This window comes from Protobothrops mucrosquamatus, unplaced genomic scaffold (assembly GCF_001527695.2).
Source record: "Protobothrops mucrosquamatus isolate PMUCROS unplaced genomic scaffold, P.Mucros_1.0 scaffold14, whole genome shotgun sequence".
In the NCBI taxonomy this organism is placed as follows: domain Eukaryota; kingdom Metazoa; phylum Chordata; class Lepidosauria; order Squamata; family Viperidae; genus Protobothrops; species Protobothrops mucrosquamatus.
In genome coordinates this window covers 365,956-387,670 of record NW_015386401.1, presented here as the reverse complement: position 1 = coordinate 387,670, position 21,715 = coordinate 365,956, and the positions used below count along the sequence as shown (strand labels likewise).

The window sequence follows — 21,715 nt, the reverse complement described above, 5'->3', positions numbered from 1 at the left end:
GAGCACGTCATAAATAGGAGCCAGTTGCCAAGCATCCTAATTTTGATCACCCGGTTATGGAGACGCTGCAATCGTTGTAAATCTGAAAAATGGTCGTGACCTTTTTTTCAGCGCCGTTGTAATTTCAAACGGTCACTAAACGAATAGTTGTAAGTCGAGGACTACCTGTACACTGGCTGCAGGGAGGGGGGAGTTCCAACCCAACACATCTGGAGTTCACCCTTTGGCGAAGGTTGTTTTTCACAAATGCAACAAACACAATCAGCTCTCTGCAGATCCACAAAACATAGTTTTTAATCCCAGGTTTGAAGAAGACACAACAAGCAGGAGAGGGGTGTTTATTATTCATTAACTGAAGAATTTTGGCTTTTTTTCTCTCTCTCTGGAAACAACAACAACAAAAAAATCCCACGATCATCACAGTTTAGCGTAGAGGCGCTCTCTTACCCTGCTTTATTTTTAAAAGTGAAAACATTTTATTGCATTGTTTTAATACACATTTACTGTCTTAAAATCATTTAAAAAAAAACAATAAACCCACCTCCCAACCTAACAGCAGCTGGTCCCAATAAACCATGAAAGGAAAAATGCCTGACTGATCATCTCGCAGTTCGGTAATTAAAATACTGCTGATTTCTTGGGTCCCAAGAAAGATTTTTATTTGAGGACACAATACCTCTGTTATTGGCCAGATACACTAGCAATGGTGTTTCTCAAACCTTGGGAACTTTAAGGCACATGGACTTCAACTCCCAGAATTCTCGGAGTTGATGCCCGCATGCCTTAAAGCCCCCAAGGGTGAGAAACACTGCAATAACAGATTCGTATTGCTGTTCACTTATTGGGCTGAACAAAAACACATCCAGTTCTTATTTCTCCTAGTACCATCTTTTCCAAAACAATCTTCTGTATTCAACTGGAAATATTATTTTAAAACTGGCTTGTCACATATGATCGCTGTGAAAGAGGAAAGAACTACCATGAATTAAATGTTCAAGATGTCCCGGATTAATTTATTTGGGGAAAAAGTATTTTCCCTGTCTAACCAGGAAGGGCCAGGTTTTATGTATTTTTGTCTGCAGCTACTGGCGCAGCCTGCACACACACACACACACGCACACACACACCCTTAAGATACAGCTGCCATCTCGTTACATTTTTAAGATGCTAATGCAGCATTTTCAGCTATCCCTCATTGCAAACACGTTTTTTTTTTTTTCCCAATCGTTAAGCAATCTATTGTGGTTTTGTGTTACTTCTCCCTGGGAGAAGAAGGGATGGCCAGCATGGATCAAGTTGAGCCCTGAACAGGGTCAACTGAAATGGAATCAACCGAAAAAGGAAAACAAATTTCTTTTGCAAAAATTACCAGGTGCCAGCACCGTTGTTTGTAATCATCAGAGTAACTAACGGCTTGCATGTTTCTTGCTCCAGCAATTTATAGAATGATATTGTTTCACAAACAATCAGATTCAAAAGCAGACAGTAACTTTTTTTTTTCTCAATGACACAACCAAAGAAAAGCAGAACAGGAAATCCAGGCAGAGGCCAAACGAGGTGGGCAGCCTGCGGTTCCTTAACACACAAGCTGGGGAATGACCTGACCATGCTCGGGTGTCCTCCAATGTGCCACACACCTCAACTGGACCCGCAAGTTTTTTTCCTAAGGGCGGCGATTGCCACAAAGTGCACGCTTGAAATTTTCCAATCTCTTAAGGAGGTCCAACTTTCTTTAGAAGAAAGATCCCATCTGAAGCGACGGCAGCCGGCACCCGCTTCAAACTGTGAACGGGCAACTTTGCCATCTTAGCCCCTCGTCCCAAATTGGTTAGCAAGGAAGAAAGACCCACCCCGGGAAACCCTCGTCATTTTTTCTGCAATTCTGCAACTCCAGGCAGATACATTCGCTGTGGTGGCTGTACAACAGTTCTCCTGATCAAGGGAACCGAAGAGAAAGTTTCACGCTGCTAGGTTTTCACATCGCAAGAAACTTCAGGAATTTTTTTTTTTTTTTTTAAAGTAACAAGAGGTTCAGGTTTCTTCCATTGGTGAATCTGCATCTTCTCTGGTCGAGTTGGAAAAACCACAAGTCCTATTTATCACCTAGGAAACAAAGCAATAGCATTAGACTCAACTTCTGGACTCAGTTTAGTAACTTACCTTTTAAAATAAGTTCAGTTTTAGGTTCAGCTGGACTAAATGTGCTCAGCTGACATCAAGCTGTGTAACTTTACAAGTCAAAGTCCTGCTTTCAGTTGATAGAGTGGATTGGTTTGTGCCTTTAGAGCAGGGGGTCTTCAAACCTGGCCCTTTTATGACTTGTGGACTTCAACTCCCAGAATTCCTCAGCCAGCGTGTCTGGCTGAGGAATTCTGGGAGTTGAAGTCCGCAAGTCATAAAAGGGCCAGGTTTTGAAGACCCCTGCTTTAGATTGTCTTTTTGAAATGTGCAGATTGTGCCTCCAAACAAAACAACCACTTTGACTGCTTACAGAAGCAGAAATTTGCATTTAAACCTTTCAACTGATTTTTTTTAAAAAATAGGATCAGATTATTTGAAAGACCATTGCAACTCAGGTGTCCTTACTTAAACATCAGGATCTGCTTTCGAAGATCTTTTTTTTGTTCCTCTAAGACAGGGGTCTTCAAACTTGGCCCTTTTATGACTTGTGGACTTCAACTCCCAGAATTCCTCAGCCAGGCACGCCTGGCTGAGGAATTCTGGGAGTTGAAGTCCACAAGTCATAAAAGGGCCAAGTTTGAAGACCTCTGCTCTAAGATTAATTCAGTGAGCACACACTATATAGGTAGTCATGGACTTACGACCATAAATGGAACCTGCCCATCATGGCTGTTACTTGTGACAGTCACAAAACAGGTCGGACGCATGACTGACCCAACTTGACCTTTTTTTGCAATAGCCGTTAAGCAAATGCCACAGTCATAAAATGGCTGCTGTAGTCATTAAAGCAAAACAGAGGTTTGCTATTGGCACAATTTTCAACAAAACCGTCATAAAATGTGGGGTCACACGATCAATGGATGCTGCAAAGAGCCAGAAGTGTTTCCCAGCTGCCAAGCACCCCCACGGTCAGTCAGGTGACCACAGGAAGGGTTGGAACTTCAAATCTGGCCCCCCAGAAAAGTCCACCGAAATTTTGAACCATTGCTAAGCAACCAATTGTAAATCAAGGGCTGTCTGTATAGCAAGAGAATAATTTTTCAACTCAGGAATACTGTACAACTTTGTTCCCACTGAGATACCAACTTTGCCAATATTCAAACAGCTTTTAGCATTTAGTTAATCATTTTTTCCCCATTTGTTTCTCATTTTTCCAGTCTTAACATCAATCATACATTAGGGCAGAGGTCCCCAACCTATGGGCCGTGGCCCACTACCGGGCCGTGGCCTCTTGGCCGCCGGGCCATGTGAATAGCTGGGCAGTGCATACGCGCATGTTCACCCCCCCTAGTGCCACTGTTGCCGTGAGTGTTGTGTGCGGGAGGTGGCAGCACTGCTAGTATCGTGCGGGCGACAGCGTTGTCACGAATGTTGTGTGCAGGGCGGCAGTGCCGCGCCACACACAGGTGGCAGCATTGCCATGGACCTTGTGCAGGCGGCGGCACCACTGCAAGTAGCAGGTAGGCTGCGGCGCGATCCTCGCACGGGGGTGGCAGTGCGAATCACATGCAGGGGCAGCATCGCTGAGGGCCACGACACGATTGCGTGGGGTGGTAGCATGATCCTCGTGCCGGGATGGCATCACTGCAGGCTGCACCGCGATCCTTGCACGGGGGTGGCGGCGCGATCCTCACACCGGGATGGCTTTGCACAAGGACGGGGGTGCGAGCCTCGCGCCGGGGGCAACATTACTGCGGGCTGCGGCGTGAGCCTCGCGCTGATACCACAAACTTCACAAAGGGGTCACTGTCACTGAGAGCCTCACGTGCATGCTTGCAGCCCCCTTTGCGGGGTGCACCTGCTCGCAGCCTGTTTGTACACGCGTGCGCACGTGTGGCCACATTTGCGTTTGCGCATGTGCACGTAAGGTGCCTGCCTCTCCCTCTCCCACCAGGCCGCCAATCCAAAAAGGTTGGACACCCCTGTATTAGCGGGCTTGGCCTATATGTCAATAGGCATAACAGCTGCAGTACTTCAGCAATCTTAATTGCTGAGGTGCTATTGTGTTTTATTTTTTGTATGTGTCCAATCAGACCACACGTCCTAAAAGACAGGATAAACGAAGTTTATTGAGAACATCCTTTCATTACCGTAGTTGGGCATTTTAGTAGCAGATAGATTAGTCAAAGCTGTGTTCTACCAAAATTTACCATGGATGTTTAATCATATTTGTTAAAAGCTACCGTTTAGTGTAAAGCTTCCTTGCCTAAAGGAGACTTCTGTTCACTGCAGGAAGCCAGATAATTAGCTACAGCTGCAATTCTGTATATTATTTCACTTCTACTTAATAGCATCCAATAATATTCAAAGTGATCAGATTCTTAATTTGAATAAGCGCGCCTCTCTTTAGTTGGATTGCTGTCCTGTCACTGCATAATTGTGAGCCTCAGATTACACTGAGGATTAATTGGATTTTTCAGCACAGCATAATTTAGCTCCGGTCTTGAGAAGGGGCAGGAGAAGGGAAACAGTTGCTCAGCCCTGGAAAAGCAGAAAAGGTGAGGAAGAGAATTGGAGCAGCCTTGGCTCAACATGTGCTCCTCTTTCCCTCCCTCTATTATTTTTATAAACAACTCAAGGTACTGAACATGTTTAATATTCCTTCTTCCTCCTCTTTTCCACACAACAACAACCCAGGTGGGTTGGGCTGAGGGAGGGGGACTGGCCCAAAATCACCCAGCTGGCTTTCACGACTAAGGAAGGACTAGAACTCACAGTCTCTTGGTGATTGGCTCAAAATCATCTAAGCCAGGGGTTCTCAACCTTGGCAACTTTAAGACTTGTGGACTTCAACTCCCAGAATTCCACAAGTCTTAAAGTTGCCAAGGTTGAGAACCCCTGAATATTCTAAGCTGACTTTCATGTGCCATAACCCCCCTTTGAAACTTTAAATACTAATAAGAGTTGCTTGGAACTGGGCAGTATGTAAGTTTAATGAGTTATTAAAATACCAACATTTAGTATGGAAAAAGATAAATTACAGATCGGTCCACATTGTGGCAATTCAAGTGATAAATCGTTTTTTTAAAAAATGAAATAAATTACTCTGGACAGACTAAGAGGTAGCCCCTGCTATCATTTGCTAGAATGTCCAAAATAAATGGGAAAGATTTAAAACTGTTATTACAGGTTGTAAGAAATTCTGAAGGGAAATATGTATCTTTATGAACAAAAACCGAAGTTAACTCCCAATTCCATAACTTGACCAGAGAAAGAAGCTGAACACTTAGCTCAACAGAACAAACATAAAAACAGTTTCTACAGACTAACCATGGTTAAACATGATCCATTAGTTTCAACAGAAGTTACTTCTGAGTCAGTATATACACAGCATTACATTTGCAAGTCTTCTTGATTTGAAATTCCCTGGTTTATTTATTAATTTGATTAATACAGTTGCCGTTCTCAACTGGATAACTCTGGACAAATTGCAATTTAAAAATTACAAAAAATAGTACAATCAAACCACATAAAGAATATCTAGGAAACCAATATAAATTAAATTCTGTTCAAGTATTAAAGCTACCGAATGAAACATCATAATCCAGGCTAGCAAAGGCTGATGCAAACCATAATCGAAAGGGCCTTAAGGTCTCCAGCCTTGAACAAAATAGGCAAAAAGTAATTAACATTGCAAAGAATCTATAATTCATTGCAACCCAATCACAATATCCTGCAGCCCTGTCACTAGGAATCATTTGTGTTGCTGCAGCAAACTAAAAGAACACCCAGCGAAACTGATTCTCACCGTCTCAAATTCCTGATTTCAAATACCGTATCTTCGTCGCTTTCTAGAGAAGCCATCTCCATGGGATCTTCTGAGTTGGACAGAAGTCCGTATTTTTTCCGTGGAGGTTTCCTGGTCCTACGAAATAAGTCTACAATCAGTTGCAGAATTTATTCACAAATTTACTTCACAGATCCATACGATTGGCCATCTTCCTCAGCTAACTCCACATGGCTAACAAAGCATAAAACAGGAACTTTATATATATATAAAACCAGCAAAAAAATGTAATCAAATTTTCAAAGCACAAAGCCAACAGGATCAGAGCCATCTAAATCTCAAGGGGAAGCTGTTCCACAGGGCAGGTCCTCTGACTAAGAAGGCACAACATAAAACGACATATCTCCATAAAACGACACGGCTTTACAGAACATCCTGGAGGCCCATTTTGCTATATCTACTGCAGGGATCTTCAAACGTGGCCCTTTTATGACTTATGGACTTCAACTCCCAGAATTCCTCAACCACAAATCATAAAAGGGCCAAGTTTGAAGATCCCTGATCTAGTGAGACAGATGGGAGACTATTGACCTCTCAAGTATCCTGGCTCCATACCATAACTGGCACCTTACATTGCAGCTGGAAATGTACTGAAAGAAAGTATAGCTTCAGTAAGTAGTGGCGTGAACATGGGTGCACACCCAAAACTGTGTCACAATCTGGATCAGCTGCAGCTTCCAAATGCTTTTCAAGGGCAGCTTCATGTAGAGCATGTTGCAACAGCTCAACCGGGAAGTGACGAAAGCATGTTGTGACCCTGAGGGCAGCCTCTCGATACAGACACAACTAGTATATAAGGTGTAGTTGTATAAAAGCTTCCTGACCACAGATGGCCTTTTGGTACCATTGCTTTATTACTTCTGCCAGTTTTGGAGGACTCCCCCCTTAAAGGCAATGTTAAATCAAGTTTATTAGACTAACGGACAGGGTTGGGCTTTAGTGACTGAAGTCTCAATCAGTTTTCCATCGTGGCTGACATCTCCAGAGGAAAGATTGTCTCAGGCAACTGAGCAAAGACTGAGCTCCTGTCTTTATATTATATATATTAGATTTATTAGACTAACCAATGTGTTCTAAGTAACAACAAATATATAATAAGGACACTACAGGCAGTCCTCGACTTACGACCACAATTGAGCCCAAAATGTATGTTAAGTGAGTCATTTGTTAAGTGAGTTTTGCCCCATTTTGCAACCTTTCTTGCCACAGTTGTTAAGTGAATCACTGCAGTTGTTAAGTTAGTAACACAGTTGTTAAGTGAATCTGGCTTCCCCATTGACCTTGCTTGACAAACGCTTACAAAAGGTGATTACATGACCCCAAGTCACTGCAACCGTCACAAATATGGATCATTTGCCAAGCATCAGAATTTTGATCATGTGACCATGGGGATGCTGCAGTGGTCATAAGTGTGAAAAACGGTCTTAAGTCACTTTTTTCGGTGCTGTCATAACTTTGAATGGTCACTAAATGAACTGTTGTAAGTCAAGGACTACCTAGATATAAAATTGGCTCCACATGGCAGTCATATTGAAGTGCTCCTCATGGTTTCTCTCAGAGAACTGCCACTATTTACTAACAATCTAACACTTCCAGTTAATACTGAATAATTTTCATACAGAAACAGTGCTTTACGAAGGTAGGATGCTTGCTTGGCTGCTAATAGTTTCTCCATTAGGAAATGAATAACAGAGATCAAGCTTACTCCAAGCTGAGTCCCCTTCAGATGTTCTAAGACTACTCTCTCCATCAATCCCAGCTAGCATGTCAACTGACCAGCTGGATGGAAGGTGAAATTCACAACTTATGGAGGACTTCCTCTCTCCTTCTCACCCCTCTCCTTCCTTCCTTCCTTCCTTCCTTCCTTCCTTCCTCTCTCCACCTCTCCCCTCTCCTTCCTTCCTTCCTTTTCCTTCTCTTCCTTCCTCTCTCCACTTCTCCCTCTCCTTCCTTCCTCTCTCCACCTCTCCCCTCTCCTCACCCCTCTCCTTCCTTCCTTCCCTTTCCTTCTCTTCCTTCCTCTCTCCACCTCTCCCCTCTCCTTCCTTCCTTCGTTCCCCCTCTCTTCCTTCCTTCCTCTCTCCACCTCTCCCCTTCCTCGTCTCCTCACCCATCTCTCCTTCCTTCCTTCCTCTCTTCACCCCTCCCCTCTCCTTCCTTCCTTCCTCTCTCCTCCTCACCCATCTCTCCTTCCTTTCTTCCTTCCTTCCTTCCTCTCTTCACCCCTCCCCTCTCCTCTCCCCTCTCTCCTTCCTTGCTTCCATCCTTCCTCTCTCCTCCTCACCCCGCCCCTTCCTTCCTTCCTTCCCTCCCTCCCTCCTGAACTGAAGTAGATCCTTAACCTAAAGGCGGCGGCCAAATTGGATGGTATACCTAGAGGTCATCTAGACCCATCCCACCCGTAGGGAAGCCGCTCTTCCTCACCGAAACGTGCGGCCTCCGAGATAGTAGAGGAGGCCGATGCCTGCCAGGCCGGCCACGACGTAGAGCGCGCGGTGAAGGGCCGGCAGGCCCAATCCCGACAGCCCCGACGGCGGGGACCCGGATGTCGTCGCGGTTGTGGCGGTGGAGGCGGGCCGGGAGGCACTCTCGTGGCTTTTCTCTTTCGGCGACAGGGAAGGAGCCGTCTTATTCGAGTGGGTCGTCGCCGCCGCTGCGATTATTACGATCCAAAGCGCCAGCGGCCAACCGAAGCAAGTCGCCGCCATTCGGATCGGCAAACGCCGATTTCTGAGGAAAAGCGGCCCGGACCGGAAGTGTTGGCGGGGGGCGCAGTGTAGTGTCGGACCAACTTCCGATTCTTTTACCTCAATTGGGGAAGTAGGCCTGGCCGGATCTCGGTCGGGAATTTCCTTGTTCCTGGAGCCATGAATGGAGGTAGTCGAAAGCAGAATCTAAATATCTTAAACCTGAAATAAGGAGAGAAAAGTCCGCACAGGGCTAAATAAAAGAGATCAAGTGACTATCGGATCGACTCGCAAAAATCGGGACTACAGTTCCCACCCAGCACCGCATGAGAGAGGCTTAATCGCTATTGGTCAATTTCCCAGTGCATTACAGGAAAGGGGAGGGGCCTTATCAGAGGCGACGTATCAGGCTGTTGGCGTCATGATCTGCTGGGAAATGCCGTTCGGCATTGAGCAACGTTTTCCTTGAAGTGGGTGGAGTTTATGCCGCGGTGCTTCTTGGGAAAGTCTCGGTTCGTATTCACAAAAATAAAAACCATCCTGCTTCCCGTCATGCCTCGCGGCAAGCCCTCTGTCCCTCGCGGAGTCTGCTGGGATTTGTAGGCCAGGCCTGGTTGCCGGTCGACCTCGCTGCTGCTTCTCCTGTCTGCCCTTGGCTTCGCCATGTTCCCCGTCGGTCGTTTTCTCGCCCGCGCTTTGGTGTTGGGGTCCCGGTCCCCGTCCCGTTATTATGCTGAAGCGGCAGCGGCTGCTACGGGCCCTGCACAGCTGGCCTTCACCTTCGCCTCGCCCGCTCAGGTATTGTCATGGCAACCGAACTGAGGTGGGCCTGCTGGGTCGCGTATTCGTTGTCGGAACGATCTGCGCGAAATCTAGTTGCCTTCTGGGTTTGGGCATCCCTTGTTCCGTGAAGCTCGTGTGTGCTGTTAACCCGGGTTTACTCTGTTGTGTGAACGTGCCCGATGGAGAAGGGCAGTTCCTAGTTAACCAGATCGAGATGCAAGCAGGTAATGTAGGCGGAGAAGGAGGCTGGATTCGCTTAACAACTGCGTGCTTCGTTTAATAAAAATGGGGAAAGGCTTTAAAATTGGGCACGACTCACTTAACAACCGCCTTGCTTGGCAGTTGAAATTCTGGTCCCAATTGTGGTCACAAGTCGAGGATTATCTGTATTGGGCTTCCTGGATTGGAACTGAAGGCTATCGTTTCAAATTTTTGGAGGCCGTGGGTTTTGTACCCCAGATAAATTATTATTTTAAAATTTATATACCACTTGATTGTCAGCAACTCTGGGCAGTATATAAGTATCCTTCCTGTGAATCAAGAATAATAATTATCAGCTCTCTTCTCTTTTGTTTTCTATTTTTTTTTAAAAAAAAAAAATCCTGCTGCAGTGCCTTCTCTCCTTTTCAGGTTTGTTAAAAATATACCTTTACAGGTAGTCCTCGACTTAACGACCACAACTGAACCCAAAATTTTTGTTAAGTGAATTTTGCTCCATTTTACAAGCTTTCTTGTCACAATTAAGTGAATCACTGCAGTTGTTAAATTAGCAACACGGTTGTTAAGTGGTTTTCCTATTGACTTTGCATATCAGAAGGTCGCAAAAGGTGAACATGACCCTGGGACAGTACAACGGACATAAATGTGAGTCAGTTCCCAAGCATCTGAATTTTGATCACGTGATCATGGGGATGTTGCAATAGTTTTCATCAGTCGTAAGTGTGAAAAATGGTCATAAGTAACTTTTCAGTGCCATTGTAGCTTTGAACACTCACTAAATGCACTGTTGTAAGTCAAGGACTACCTTTTATTTTCTTTCCCATTTTTTTTCCTACAGATTTTCTACAATGCTGCCATTGTGAAACAGGTGGATGTTCCCACCTTAAGTGGATCCTTTGGCATCTTGGCTGCTCACGTTCCCACTCTGCAAGTCCTGAGACCTGGCGTTGTGACCGTCTTTGATGAGGATGGCTCCTCCAAAAAGTACTTCGGTGCGTTTGAAAAGGGTGGCTGGTGAAAGAACAGGAAATTATCTTAGCTGGGGGACATCTTTCACAAGAGATCTGTGATCCATTTTTTCCCTTGAATGGGTATCTGCAAACTGGGCTTGGGAACCATCGATAATTTATGTCAATTAGCTACTGCTGAAGTGTTTCTGAGCTCAAGCTTTCCCTTGAATTAAAACATTCTCCTCATATTTTGCAAAACTGCTGTTCAGAACTACAGAGAAAGGACTTGCTCACCTTCCCAAATTCTTTCTTCCAAATGTTGGCTAGTTACTAGCTTTCAAAGATTAATCGCAATAATAGCATCAAGGTCATGACAAATAATATCACTTTGTATTGCGCGAGTGAAGCCACACTTGGAATAAAGCATCTAATTCTGGTCACTATGATGCAACCATGTTGCTGAGACCCTAGAAAGTGTACAGGGAAAAGCAACAAAGATGATAGGCTAAATCCTACGTTGAATGGCTAAGGGAGCCAGGTAGGTCTAGTCCAGGGGTAGGCAACCTTGGCTCTTTTATGATTTGTGGACTTCAACTCCCAGAATTCCTGAGGCAGCATGGCTGGTTCAGGAATTCTGGGTATTGAAGTCCACAAGTCATAAAAGGGCCAAGGTTGCCTACCCCTGGTCTAGTCTATCTAAGAGAAGAATTAAGGGAGCCATGATAACTGTCTTCCAGTACTTGAGGGGTTCTCTCAGAGAAGAGGGGACTGATTTATTCTCCAAAGTACCAGAAGGCAGGACAAGAAGTAATGGGAGGAGGTTTACTAAAGGGAGATCCAACCTAGAAGTAAGAATAAATTTTCTGACAGAATAATTAATGGAATAGCTTGCCTCCTGAAGTGGTGGGTGCTCCATCACAGTAGAATAGACTGGACAACCATTTGATTGGGATGGTATAAGCCAAGGGTCTTCAAACTTGGCAACTTTAAGGCTTGTGGACTTCAACTCCCAGAATTCCTCAGCCAGCCCTGGCTGGCTGAGGAATTCTGGGAGTTGAAGTCCACAAGCCTTAAAGTTGCCAAGTTTGAAGACCCCCCGGTATAAGCTTTCCTGCCTTGAGCAAGGGGTTGGGCTGGAAGGCCTCCGAGGTCTCTTCCAGACTTAATAATTCTATGTTCTGTGTACTTGTATATGGACAGAAAGAATTAAAAGTGGCCAGGCTCACTCCTCTTGGCAACAAACAAGTCCTTGACTTACAACCGTTCATTTAGTGGCCATTTGAAGTTAACAACAGCACTGAAAAAAGTGATTTACTTGTTTTTCATACTTGTGACCCTTGCAGCATCTCCCTGGACACATGGTCAAAATTCAGGCGCTTGGCAACTGGTTCATATTTATGACGGTTGCCGTTTTCTGGGGTCGTGTGATCCCCTTTTGCGGCCTTCCGGCCAGCAAAGCCAATCATGGAAGCCAGATTCACTTAACAGCCATGTCACTAACTTCACAACTGCAGTGATTCACTTAACAAACGTGGCAAGTACGTTCGTAAAATGGGGCAAAAAATTCAAGTGTCTTTCTTAGCAACAGAAATGTTGAGCTCAGTTGTGACCGTAAGTTGAGGACTATTTGTGCTTTGTCTCAGTTAAAAGAGGAAGCCTTTTTTTTTTAAACACCCTAATCCACTCTAGTTATATTTAGCTTAATTCAGTTTGCTGGTTCACTTTCTCCGGGCATGTTAGATTTCAGCTCCCAGGATTCTTCATTGTTTCTTCAATGAAATTAGAACAATTTGGGGGGGGGAGGAGAAATGAATGGGGTGGTTTCCCCCCCCACACACACACACACACTGAGTTTTTGTGGAGAAGAGGATATGCAATGCAATGATATAGAACAGGGGTCTTCAAACCTGGCCCTTTTATGACTTGTGGACTTCAACTCCCAGAATTCCTCAGTCAGGCAAGCTGGCTGAGGAATTCTGGGAGTTAAAGTCCACAAGTCATAAAAGGGCCAAGTTTGAAGACCCCCTGATATAGAAGGATATATGTGGGAAAACCTGAGGGTGTACCTTAAGCATCCAGCAGAAATCTTCCTTTTCCTCTGGATATTTTAAATAAGAGTATTTCTGATTGCTCTATTGCAGGGCTTTTCAACCTTTTCACCCATTGTACCACTTTTAGGATATGGCAATATCCGAGTACCACCAGTCGCCTAGCAAAGTGTCAAAAACTTGATGACCAAAAAAGAAAATAGCGGGGGTGGGGTGGGGGGGTGTTTGGTTTTTATTCCCCCCGTCTGCTGGGTGGTTGCAGCAGGTTTTGGTCACTTCACATGACCCTGGGACACTGTGACCGTCATAAATATGAATCAGTTGCCAAGCATCTGAATGTAAATCACAAGACCCTGGAGATGCTGCAACATTCCAGCTGATTGGTGCTTCTTCAGGGCTCAGCAGAAGCACCAGGATGAGCGCCGAGCTCCAGCTGGAGCCTGGCGCTGATCCTGCCGCTTCCACTGAGCCCTGACAGTCTCGAAGAAGCGCCAATCAGCTGGAAAGCGGCACTGATCCTGGCGCTTCCGCTGAGCCCTGACAGCCCTGCAGCTCCAGCCATCTCTCGCTCAGGCTTGTGCGGTGCTGCCACCGGTTCAGCTCATTCCCCTCCCCCACTACCACTTTTCTAGGATGGTCGCGTACCACCTGCCAGGTGCCAATGTACCACAGGTGGTACCCGTACCACTGGTTGAAAAGCCCTGCTCTATTGTGCTGGTGGTTTTGCTCTGGCGCTTGTTATAGCCTGCATTTTCTAACCTTTTGCTGGTGCTCCCACCCTCGTCGATTGTAGTTTTCTACCTCATGCGCTTCATTAGTCAGGCGTCCCCCAGAGAACATCCATCACTAGCCATCTAGGAAAGGAATGGAACAAGCAAATCTTTGTAGGCAGGGAATTCTAATCACTGGAGGCCTCGTCCGCTGACTGATTATACCATTTTTTTGCAATTGTGTAGTGAGCAGCGGTTCTCTCACCGTGAATGCAGATTCCTCTGTCCAGCTGTTAGCTGAAGAAGTGGCTTTATTGGATGAGCTCGATGCTGCGGTTAGTATTTGTCTGTCTTCTCCCCTTTTTCATTTCTTCTTCCCTCCCTCTCCAGACAATCCCCGCTTGGCTGCCAAATTAGGAGAGATTTCTCTCCACCATGCTGACTCAGCAGCACTGCAGTTCGGTCTCTTTTTTAAAAAAAAAAATCAGTTTTTCTGCAGCTCAGTTACCATTTCAGTCAATTAAAGCGAAAAAAAGCTTTGATTAAAGAAGTACTAATCTTTGTGGTCAAGTTTGAAATGAAGGTTTCCTTGGTGCTCTCTGAGCTTGGTTGTTTTCTTGCAGGCGTTTCATGACCCAAACTAGATGACATCCGCTTTCGTTGGCCACTGCCAACATCGTCAGGGTACATTCTAGTCGATGGGGAAGCTCCTTTTATAAATTTATAAATTATCGCCAATATAAGTAAAAAAAAGGGGGGAAACAAAGCTGGGAGGAGACAGTGCCCGTGAGATTGACAAATGTTCCGATGAGGGGGAAGGACTGGAGAATAGGAACCAAGGTGAGACACTTAGAGCAAAGCCCTGCAGCAGGAAGGATGACAATGGGAATGTAAATGACGGACAGAGAGGGTGGGAGAACGGAAGAAAGTGTACTAATAGGGAGGAATGTGAGAAGAAGGAACAACTTAAAGAGGCAGGATCCACGAGTGAGCAAAGAATGACAAAGAATCCCTTTGGGTCACGGCTATACGAGGAGGGAGGAAGGGGCAATAATGTACACACATGTAAGAAAAGTAGAGAAAAAGCAGGCAATGATATACAAACCACGACCAAAGTGCAGATTGGCCGATCAGGACCCGTGACGCGATCTAGGAGCTGGGTGCAGACGGCGTCCCACTTATAAAAGGAGCTTCCCCATCGACTAGAATGTACCCTGACGATATTGGCAGTGGCCAACGAAAGCTTGGTGTGTTATTGAATTAAAACTTTTATATAGCCTCCAAAAGAGGGACCAGGTCTTATTTTGGGGGGGTGTCTTACCTTAGGATCACCACAGCCAGGCCTCCCACACCCCGATACCTGTCGTGCCGCTGCTGGACGTCTTCTGCGGCCGCTTGCTGCAAACTAGCTTCCAGATGCCATGTGGCACATTGCGCCGTTGCTGCTGCTCGCTGCAGAAATGGCCTGAAGCGCTACGTGGCCTGCCGTGAGCAGCAGAAGTGGCCCAAAGCGCTGCAGAAGCAGTGGAAGCTGCGTGAGCAGTGGAAATGGCCCAAAACCACCATGCAGTGTCCTGCCTCTAGCAGCGGCAACGGCACAGCGCACCACATGGCATCCAGCCGCAAGTGGCAGCAAGCGGCCGCAGAAGACGTCTAGCAGCGGCACGACAAGTGTCAGGGTGTGGGAGGCCTGGGTGCAGTGGTCCTACCGGTAAGGTAAGCGGTTGCGGGGCGCGTCGGGCAGCTTCACCCTCCCTACCCCTGCCCGAGCTTGATTTTTAGGAGTGCGCCTCGCCCCCAAACTAGGGCTTAGTTTTGGGGTAGGGTTTATATTAGGCCCACCGCCAAAAATCAAGCTAGGTCTTACTATCAGGCTGGGTCTTAATTCTGGGGAAACACAGGAGTTGAGTAATGAAATGTCTGCAAGAAAACAGCCATGCTCAGAGAGCACCAAGGATCTCTCAAGTACTAATAATCTCCTGAGTATAAAAGACTCTCTAGATGGGAAGACATAAGTGGGACACCCTACTCCAGTGATGGCGAACCTTTTAGAGACTGAGTGCCCAAACTGCAACCCAAAACCCACTTATTTATTGCCAAGTGCCAGGTGGGCGTGGGCCACTGGTGGGCGTGGCTGTGGGTGGTCATGGCAGACTGGATGGGTGGGGCCAAGGTGGGCATGGTCACTTCGATGTTGCTCGTGGGGAGGGATGCCTGTGGGGGCTGGGCAGGGTAGGGGGAGATCCAGAGGGTCTCTGGCAGGTGGGACGGTGGGCAGAAGGCTCGTCCTGTGGGGTGAGGCAAGGCAGGGCAGGACAGGGGTGCCATTGTCGCAGGGCAAGGCAAAGCAGGGGCCGGGGCGGCTGCTGCCTGACACCATCGGCCCATGCACACAGAGGCCAGCGACCACATGGAGACTGACAGTGTCCGTCAGCAGCCACAGCCTGCCGGCCCCTCGACCGGCGCACTCTGGGGCTCCGCAGCCTGCCGTCAGCAGTTCAGAGAAGCCGCCTCTGAGCTGGACGGAGGGCCGACAGCTGAGGAGGTGATGCAGTGGGTTGTGTCCAGGAAAAGGAGAGCATGCGAGGCCAGGAGGGATGGGATGTGGGGAGGGAAACCAGCCATGCTGGGATGCATCCGGCCACGTGGGATCTCGGCGAGTTAGCGGGCAGCTGGTTAAAGAGGGACGGTTACCATCTCCGGGGCATGGTGCGTGTGCCCACAGAGAGGGCTCTGAGTGCCGCCTCTGGCACGCGTGCCATAGGTTCGCCACCACTGCCCTACTCATTAATGCAAACCTGCTGGTTGACAGTCCTGGGAGTTGAGGTCTCTGCATCTTAAAAGTTCCTGAGATCAAGGAACACGCTTCCCTGTACGGCAGGTGCCTTTTGGTCCACATCTATTCCTCTTTTTCCTAAAAGGTCCCATAACGACCGATGTTGCTTCCTTGGTGTTAAGGCCTGATGTTTTTTTCCTGTGCGCAGACAGCCAAGTCAAACTTGGACAAAGCCTTGTCGGCGCTTGCAACGGCCACGGATGAGGTAGCCAAAGCAGAAGCACAGATCAACGTGGAAGCCAACGAAGCAATTGTGAAAGCTTTGGAGTGAGCAGGTAAGTAACTTCCCGTTGGGCTTCTGCTCCGATCTCTGCCTCTGAGACCAGCTTTGAGCTCCCTATGATCACTTTGTGTGACCTTCTGACAAGCAAAATCAGTGAAGAAACCAAGTTCTACCTCTGTTATCCCGCCTTATGTACCTCCAGCAGGGATTCCCCTATATCAGGAACCCAAGAAGGAGGAAATTAAGAAGATGCCCTCGAGATAGACGAGTGTGTTTCTCTTTTTTTTTTAAAGAAAATTTTATTGATTTTCTAGTTTTACATTTAAATATTTGAAAAGCAGCATTGCGGCTGAGTTGGTCAATAATTCAATAACATACAAAAATATCTTTAGTACAGATCTCAAACTATTACACTCAATATTTCCTCTCTTTTCCCCTTGGTATTGATTGTCTCATATTTAAATTAATACAATTCTTATTATATCGATTAAATAAAAATAACTTTCGTACATTTATCAATAATGTTTGCTTATACATACCCTCGTTGTTTTAACATTCCATTTTTTTTAAACAATCAATGCCCTGGTTAGTTTTTCCCAATTTTTAGTTTCCCATTAATATTTAGATTTAACGTTTAATGTTTATAATTTCCAAGTTTTAAATAACCCCCAATTCCCTTTATCACAATTCATCACAAGATCTAATTAGTTCAGGATACACGTCTTATCTGTTTGAATTCTTACATCAACCAGTTAATAATACAATATAATATTCTTGTTTTCTGGTAATTTCCAAATATCTTAAATTTAGTGACCAAAATTTCTCTTATTTCAGCGTTTAGACGAGTGTGTTTCTCATCTTCGCCAACCTTAAGATGTGTGGACTTCAATTCCCCAGCCAGAGATGCTGAGGTTGGGAAACACTACTCTAGAGACTAAATCAGATGGTAGAGCTTAGACCAGGGGTCTTCAAACTTGGCCCTTTTATGACTTGTGGACTTCAACTCCCAGAATTCCTCAGCCAGGCACGCGTGCCTGGCTGAGGAATTCTGGGAGTTGAAGTCCACAAGTCATAAAAGGGCCAAGTTTGAAGACCCCTAGCTTAGACGTAGGAGGTGTTTAAAGGATAATTGAGCATTTGTGAGCAAAGGGATAATTGCATTTCCTCTAAATTACTAATTTCCTGACAATCCACGCCAGATAATCTGCCTCCACTCGGATTATAAGTGTCCATCCACTCTGCATCTCCGGAGTGCTAAATCGTTGGGAACGTTGCTCAGCATCTGTCTGCCACTAGGTGGCGCAGCAGGATAAGAAACCAGGCCGGCCATCCTCCTGATAAGAACTTACTGAACGCCCTTTGATTTCAGTACAGGTGGTCCTCAACATACGACCGATCATTAGCAACCGTTCAAAGTTATGATGGACCCTGGGGGGAAAAAAAAACTACTTTACAATCCGGATTTGAAGTTAGGATGTCCGGCAGAGGATGGTCACGTGACCACCTTTTGGGTGCTCATGAGCGTTAGCTGCATTTATCATGTCTGCAGCATCTGCCAGAAATCGACCTTTGCTTCCATTTTCCAGACAAAAACACCCCAGGGCAAACAACGGGCCCACTTAATGACTGTGGCGTTTGGTTTGCGACCAGCACATTTTCTGAACGACGGCCGGGGAAAAAAAGGTCATAAAATTGGACAAGCGTAGCTTGGGGACCCGCTTTACGACCGTCACGACCTCAGACGGAAATCGCGGGCTCGATTATGGTGATAAGTTGAGGGCTGCTCGTATTTGTAGTACAGGCTTGTAAATTAAGGCATAACGTCCACCTGGAGGAAGAATCGCAAAACTGTCCTTTAGTAAGGACAAGTGCTTGTAAAAACTGAGAGGCCAAACTGCGTGCAGATGTTCATATATGTGTGCCAGTTAACTGCTGATGTTACCTAGTTGGGCAGTAAAACGTCTGCAAGAAAACAACCAAGCTCAGAGAGCACCAGGGACCCCACAGTTCAACCCTGAGCTTCAAATATTCCCTTGTATTGGATAAAAATCTATCTCACTGGTGGCGAACCTATGGCACACGTGCACAAGGCAGCACTCAGAGCCCTCTCTGTGGGCACGTGCGCCATGCCCCGGAGATGGCAACCGTCCCTCTTCAACCAGCTGCCCGCTAACTCACCGAGGTTCCATGTGGCCAGATGCATCCCAGTACAGATAGTTTCCATCCCTCCTGGCCTCACATGCTCTCCTTTTCCCAGGCAAGACCCACTGCATTGCCTCAGCTGTCGGGCGGCAGTCCAGCTCAGAGGCGGCTTCTCTGACCCGCTGGCGGTGGGCTGCGGAGCCCCAGAGTGCGCTGGTCGAGGGGCCGGCAGGCTGTGGCTGCTGACGGACACCGTCGGCCCCCGTTCGCTCGCTGGCCTCTGTGTGCGGGGGCCGATGGTGTCATCGGCCCCTGCCTCGCCTTGCCCTGTGACAATGGCACCCCCACCCTGCCTCCCCTTGCCTCCCCTTACCCCGCAGGACGAGCCTCCTGCCCACCGCCCCACCTGCCAGAGACCCCCCGGATCTCCCCCAACCCTGCCCGGCCCCCACAGGTGTTCCTCCCCACGAGCAACATCGAGGTGACCACGTCCACCTTGGCCACACCCACCCAGTCTGCCATGCCCACCACAGTCACGCACACCCAGTGGGCCACGCCCACCTGGCAGCCGGAGATAAATAAGTGGGTTTTGGGTTGCAGTTTGGGCACTCGGTCTCTAAAAGGTTCGCCATCACTGATCTATCTGCTCCTCTTTAACCTTTTTGGGAAAGTTGCAGCTGTGAGAGCATGGCAGGGAATGATTTTCTGCAGAGTCCCTCAACCAAACCACATTATATATAGGGCGGTATATAAATTTAATAAATAATAATAATAATAAATAATAATTACTGCCAGGCAGAATTGCTTCTAAAACAGTGGTTCTCAACCTGTGGGTCGGGACCCCATTTGGGGTCGATCGACCATTTCACGGGGGTCGCCAAGCAAGGCTGTCCGCCATTTTTTTTGTCCGCCATTTTTTTCCCACTTTTCCGGCAGGTGCCTTACCTCCCTTGGGCTGGGCCAGCTGGTGGTCGGCCTGTTCCGTCTCTGCCGCTTGCCAGCTACGCCTCGGCCGGCGCAGGAGGCAGAACCACGCATGTACGGCGCTCCTGGGCAGGGAAAGTCCTCGACTTACGACCGGTTGGGTAGTCCTCGACTTACGACCGGTTTAGTCCTCGACGTACGACCGGTTGGGGTCGTGGCATTAAAAAGGTTGAGAACCACTGTTCTAAAAGAATTGCATTGTCATCTCAGGGGTAGGAATTAACTCGCTCTTGCTGCCAAAAAAAAAACAAAAAACCCAGTGCTAAGTTGCAAATCTTGTCTGTGCCTGATTTGTTTTGATTGGCAGAAGCTCTGCAAAGTTTTAGACAGGTTTTTCCCCCAGTCCTAATGGAGATTAAACACAGGACCTCCTGTATGTAGAACAGGTGTTTTACCACTGGGCCTGTCACTATGGGGAAGTGGAATTATACAGCTTCAGCCTGTCCCGGGGGAGAGGGACAGGGGGGCAGGACGTGAGCGGCAGTAAAGTTGTTTTTTTGTCTTAATTTCTTTTCCAAGCCCAGAAAGCAAATAGCCAGGGTCAACTTGCAACACCCGAGCCGTACAAAACCTGGCTGTAAAGTTTCCTGATCTTTCTTCTCTTTCTTTGTTACAGGAAATTCCACCGCTGTTGTTTCACAAGTGGCCTCCTTAAGTTCTGGACCTCTCCTCGTCCTTCCCTCTCTTTCTTTTGGTCTGTACAGAATTTTTGAATAAAGCTTGACAATTAACTGTTACCGATTAAAGCAGAAGGTGAGGCCAAAAGTCTTATTTTATTCCTTGACTTTCCTGTTGGTTTGTCAACTAGACTCCTGAAATCAGCTTGGGATCTTTATAAAATACAGGCGAAACGATGCATCTAAAATCCAAACAGTCTCTTGTTTTTTGATCAGGGCAAATTGACGCTCTTTCTGGGGCCATCCAGGGGCTGGTGGGTACGTTCATTGGGTTAAAAAAAGAAATGGCTAACTTCAGATATCTAAACAGTTTTCAGACGCGTGAGGACTCCTTGGTGCTCTCTGAGCTTGGTTGTTTTCCTGCAGACGTTTCATTTACCCGAACTAGGTAACATTTTCAGTGCACTGATGCTGTTAGCTAGTTTGGTAATGAAACGTCTGCAAGAAAACAGCCAAGCTCAGAGAGCACCAAGGATCCCTCATTTCAACCCTGAGCTAACATTTCTCCTTTATTAGTTTTCAGACAGCAACTGATACGTTTTCAGTCTTTGGCGTGGGCGAGAATGAGTAGGTAAAAATGAAAAAACAAGCACATTTTGGCTAACAGTTGGAAAATAATGTCCTGATAGTAAGAGTTGCTCAACGGGGGAATTTTTTCTTTGCTCAAAGTATCGACGCATAAGACGAATAGGTATATATATCAGGTATGCAAAGGGTGTAACGTAAATATGAAATTTTAGCTCAAGAGTTGGACTCTCCAAATTCCCTCATTCCACCTGGGATATCTTTCGATTAAATATGTCAAGCCCATTAGGCAAAAATCACGTTAAGCATTCGCTTCCAAGATGATTCTTAGAAAAACCAAATGGACAGCCCACATTCCCAAACATTATTTCACCAAGGTTGCCTTTCTTAAAAAGTTGCTCCTTGAAGCGCTTCCCTTGAAGCCTCCCTCGCTCCCTGCAGTAGTATCTTGAGGTCTTACCTTTTAAAAATATGACTTTAATTTTAAAAAATGTGTGCTGCCGGCGTGCTACACATAACAGCCATTCCTGGCGTGATCTTTATTTCCAAGAATGCCTCTAGCCCCAGTTTTCTTAGAAAAGAAAATTACGAGGGGGGGGGAAATGCAGAGTCGTGTTCTGGAAAGGCACCCACCACAGGTCCCAAATAAAGGCCCAGGAGGCGGAGATAGTAGAAAACGTTGGATGGAGTTAGAGAGGGCGGCTGTAAAATTAGTTGCAATTCCCCCCTGAGAGTCATCGGTGGCTTTTTTGAGAATGTAGTCAAGAAAAGAGAAAAAAAAAACAACCCCAAATCTAGCAAGATTTGCTGTTCTTGCAAAAAAAAAATCCCGGACACTTTTCGATATTTACTTTTTAAAGGAATGAATTCATTCCAGATAGCTGTGGTACTTTTTCCAGGCACTGAGTTAGGTGGAAGGGATGTGGGACATGTTCGGCCGCCGTGAGTTAATTTGTAAAAATA

At 46.5% G+C, this 21,715-nt stretch overlaps 2 protein-coding genes across 2 annotated transcripts; one reads left to right on the top strand and one right to left on the bottom strand.

The window, feature by feature from the left end:
• Window positions 1–2,019: 2,019 nt before the first annotated feature.
• Window positions 2,020–8,942, bottom strand: CUNH19orf24 (chromosome unknown C19orf24 homolog). The gene is made up of 3 exons (XM_015810699.1): window positions 8,393–8,942; window positions 5,930–6,046; window positions 2,020–2,103 (listed from the first exon to the last, which is right to left on the bottom strand). Exons 1-3 carry the CDS (start codon window positions 8,674–8,676, stop codon window positions 2,100–2,102), a joined length of 405 nt encoding a protein of 134 aa, XP_015666185.1. The 5' UTR covers window positions 8,677–8,942; the 3' UTR covers window positions 2,020–2,099.
• A 285-nt stretch (window positions 8,943–9,227) lies between these two features.
• Window positions 9,228–20,415, top strand: ATP5F1D (ATP synthase F1 subunit delta). Its single transcript, XM_015810712.1, has 5 exons — window positions 9,228–9,453; window positions 10,496–10,649; window positions 13,612–13,700; window positions 16,350–16,476; window positions 20,167–20,415. The coding sequence occupies exons 1-4, from the start codon at window positions 9,319–9,321 to the stop codon at window positions 16,470–16,472; spliced, it is 501 nt and encodes a 166-aa protein (XP_015666198.1). The 5' UTR covers window positions 9,228–9,318; the 3' UTR covers window positions 16,473–16,476; window positions 20,167–20,415.
• The last annotated feature ends 1,300 nt before the right edge of the window (window positions 20,416–21,715 follow it).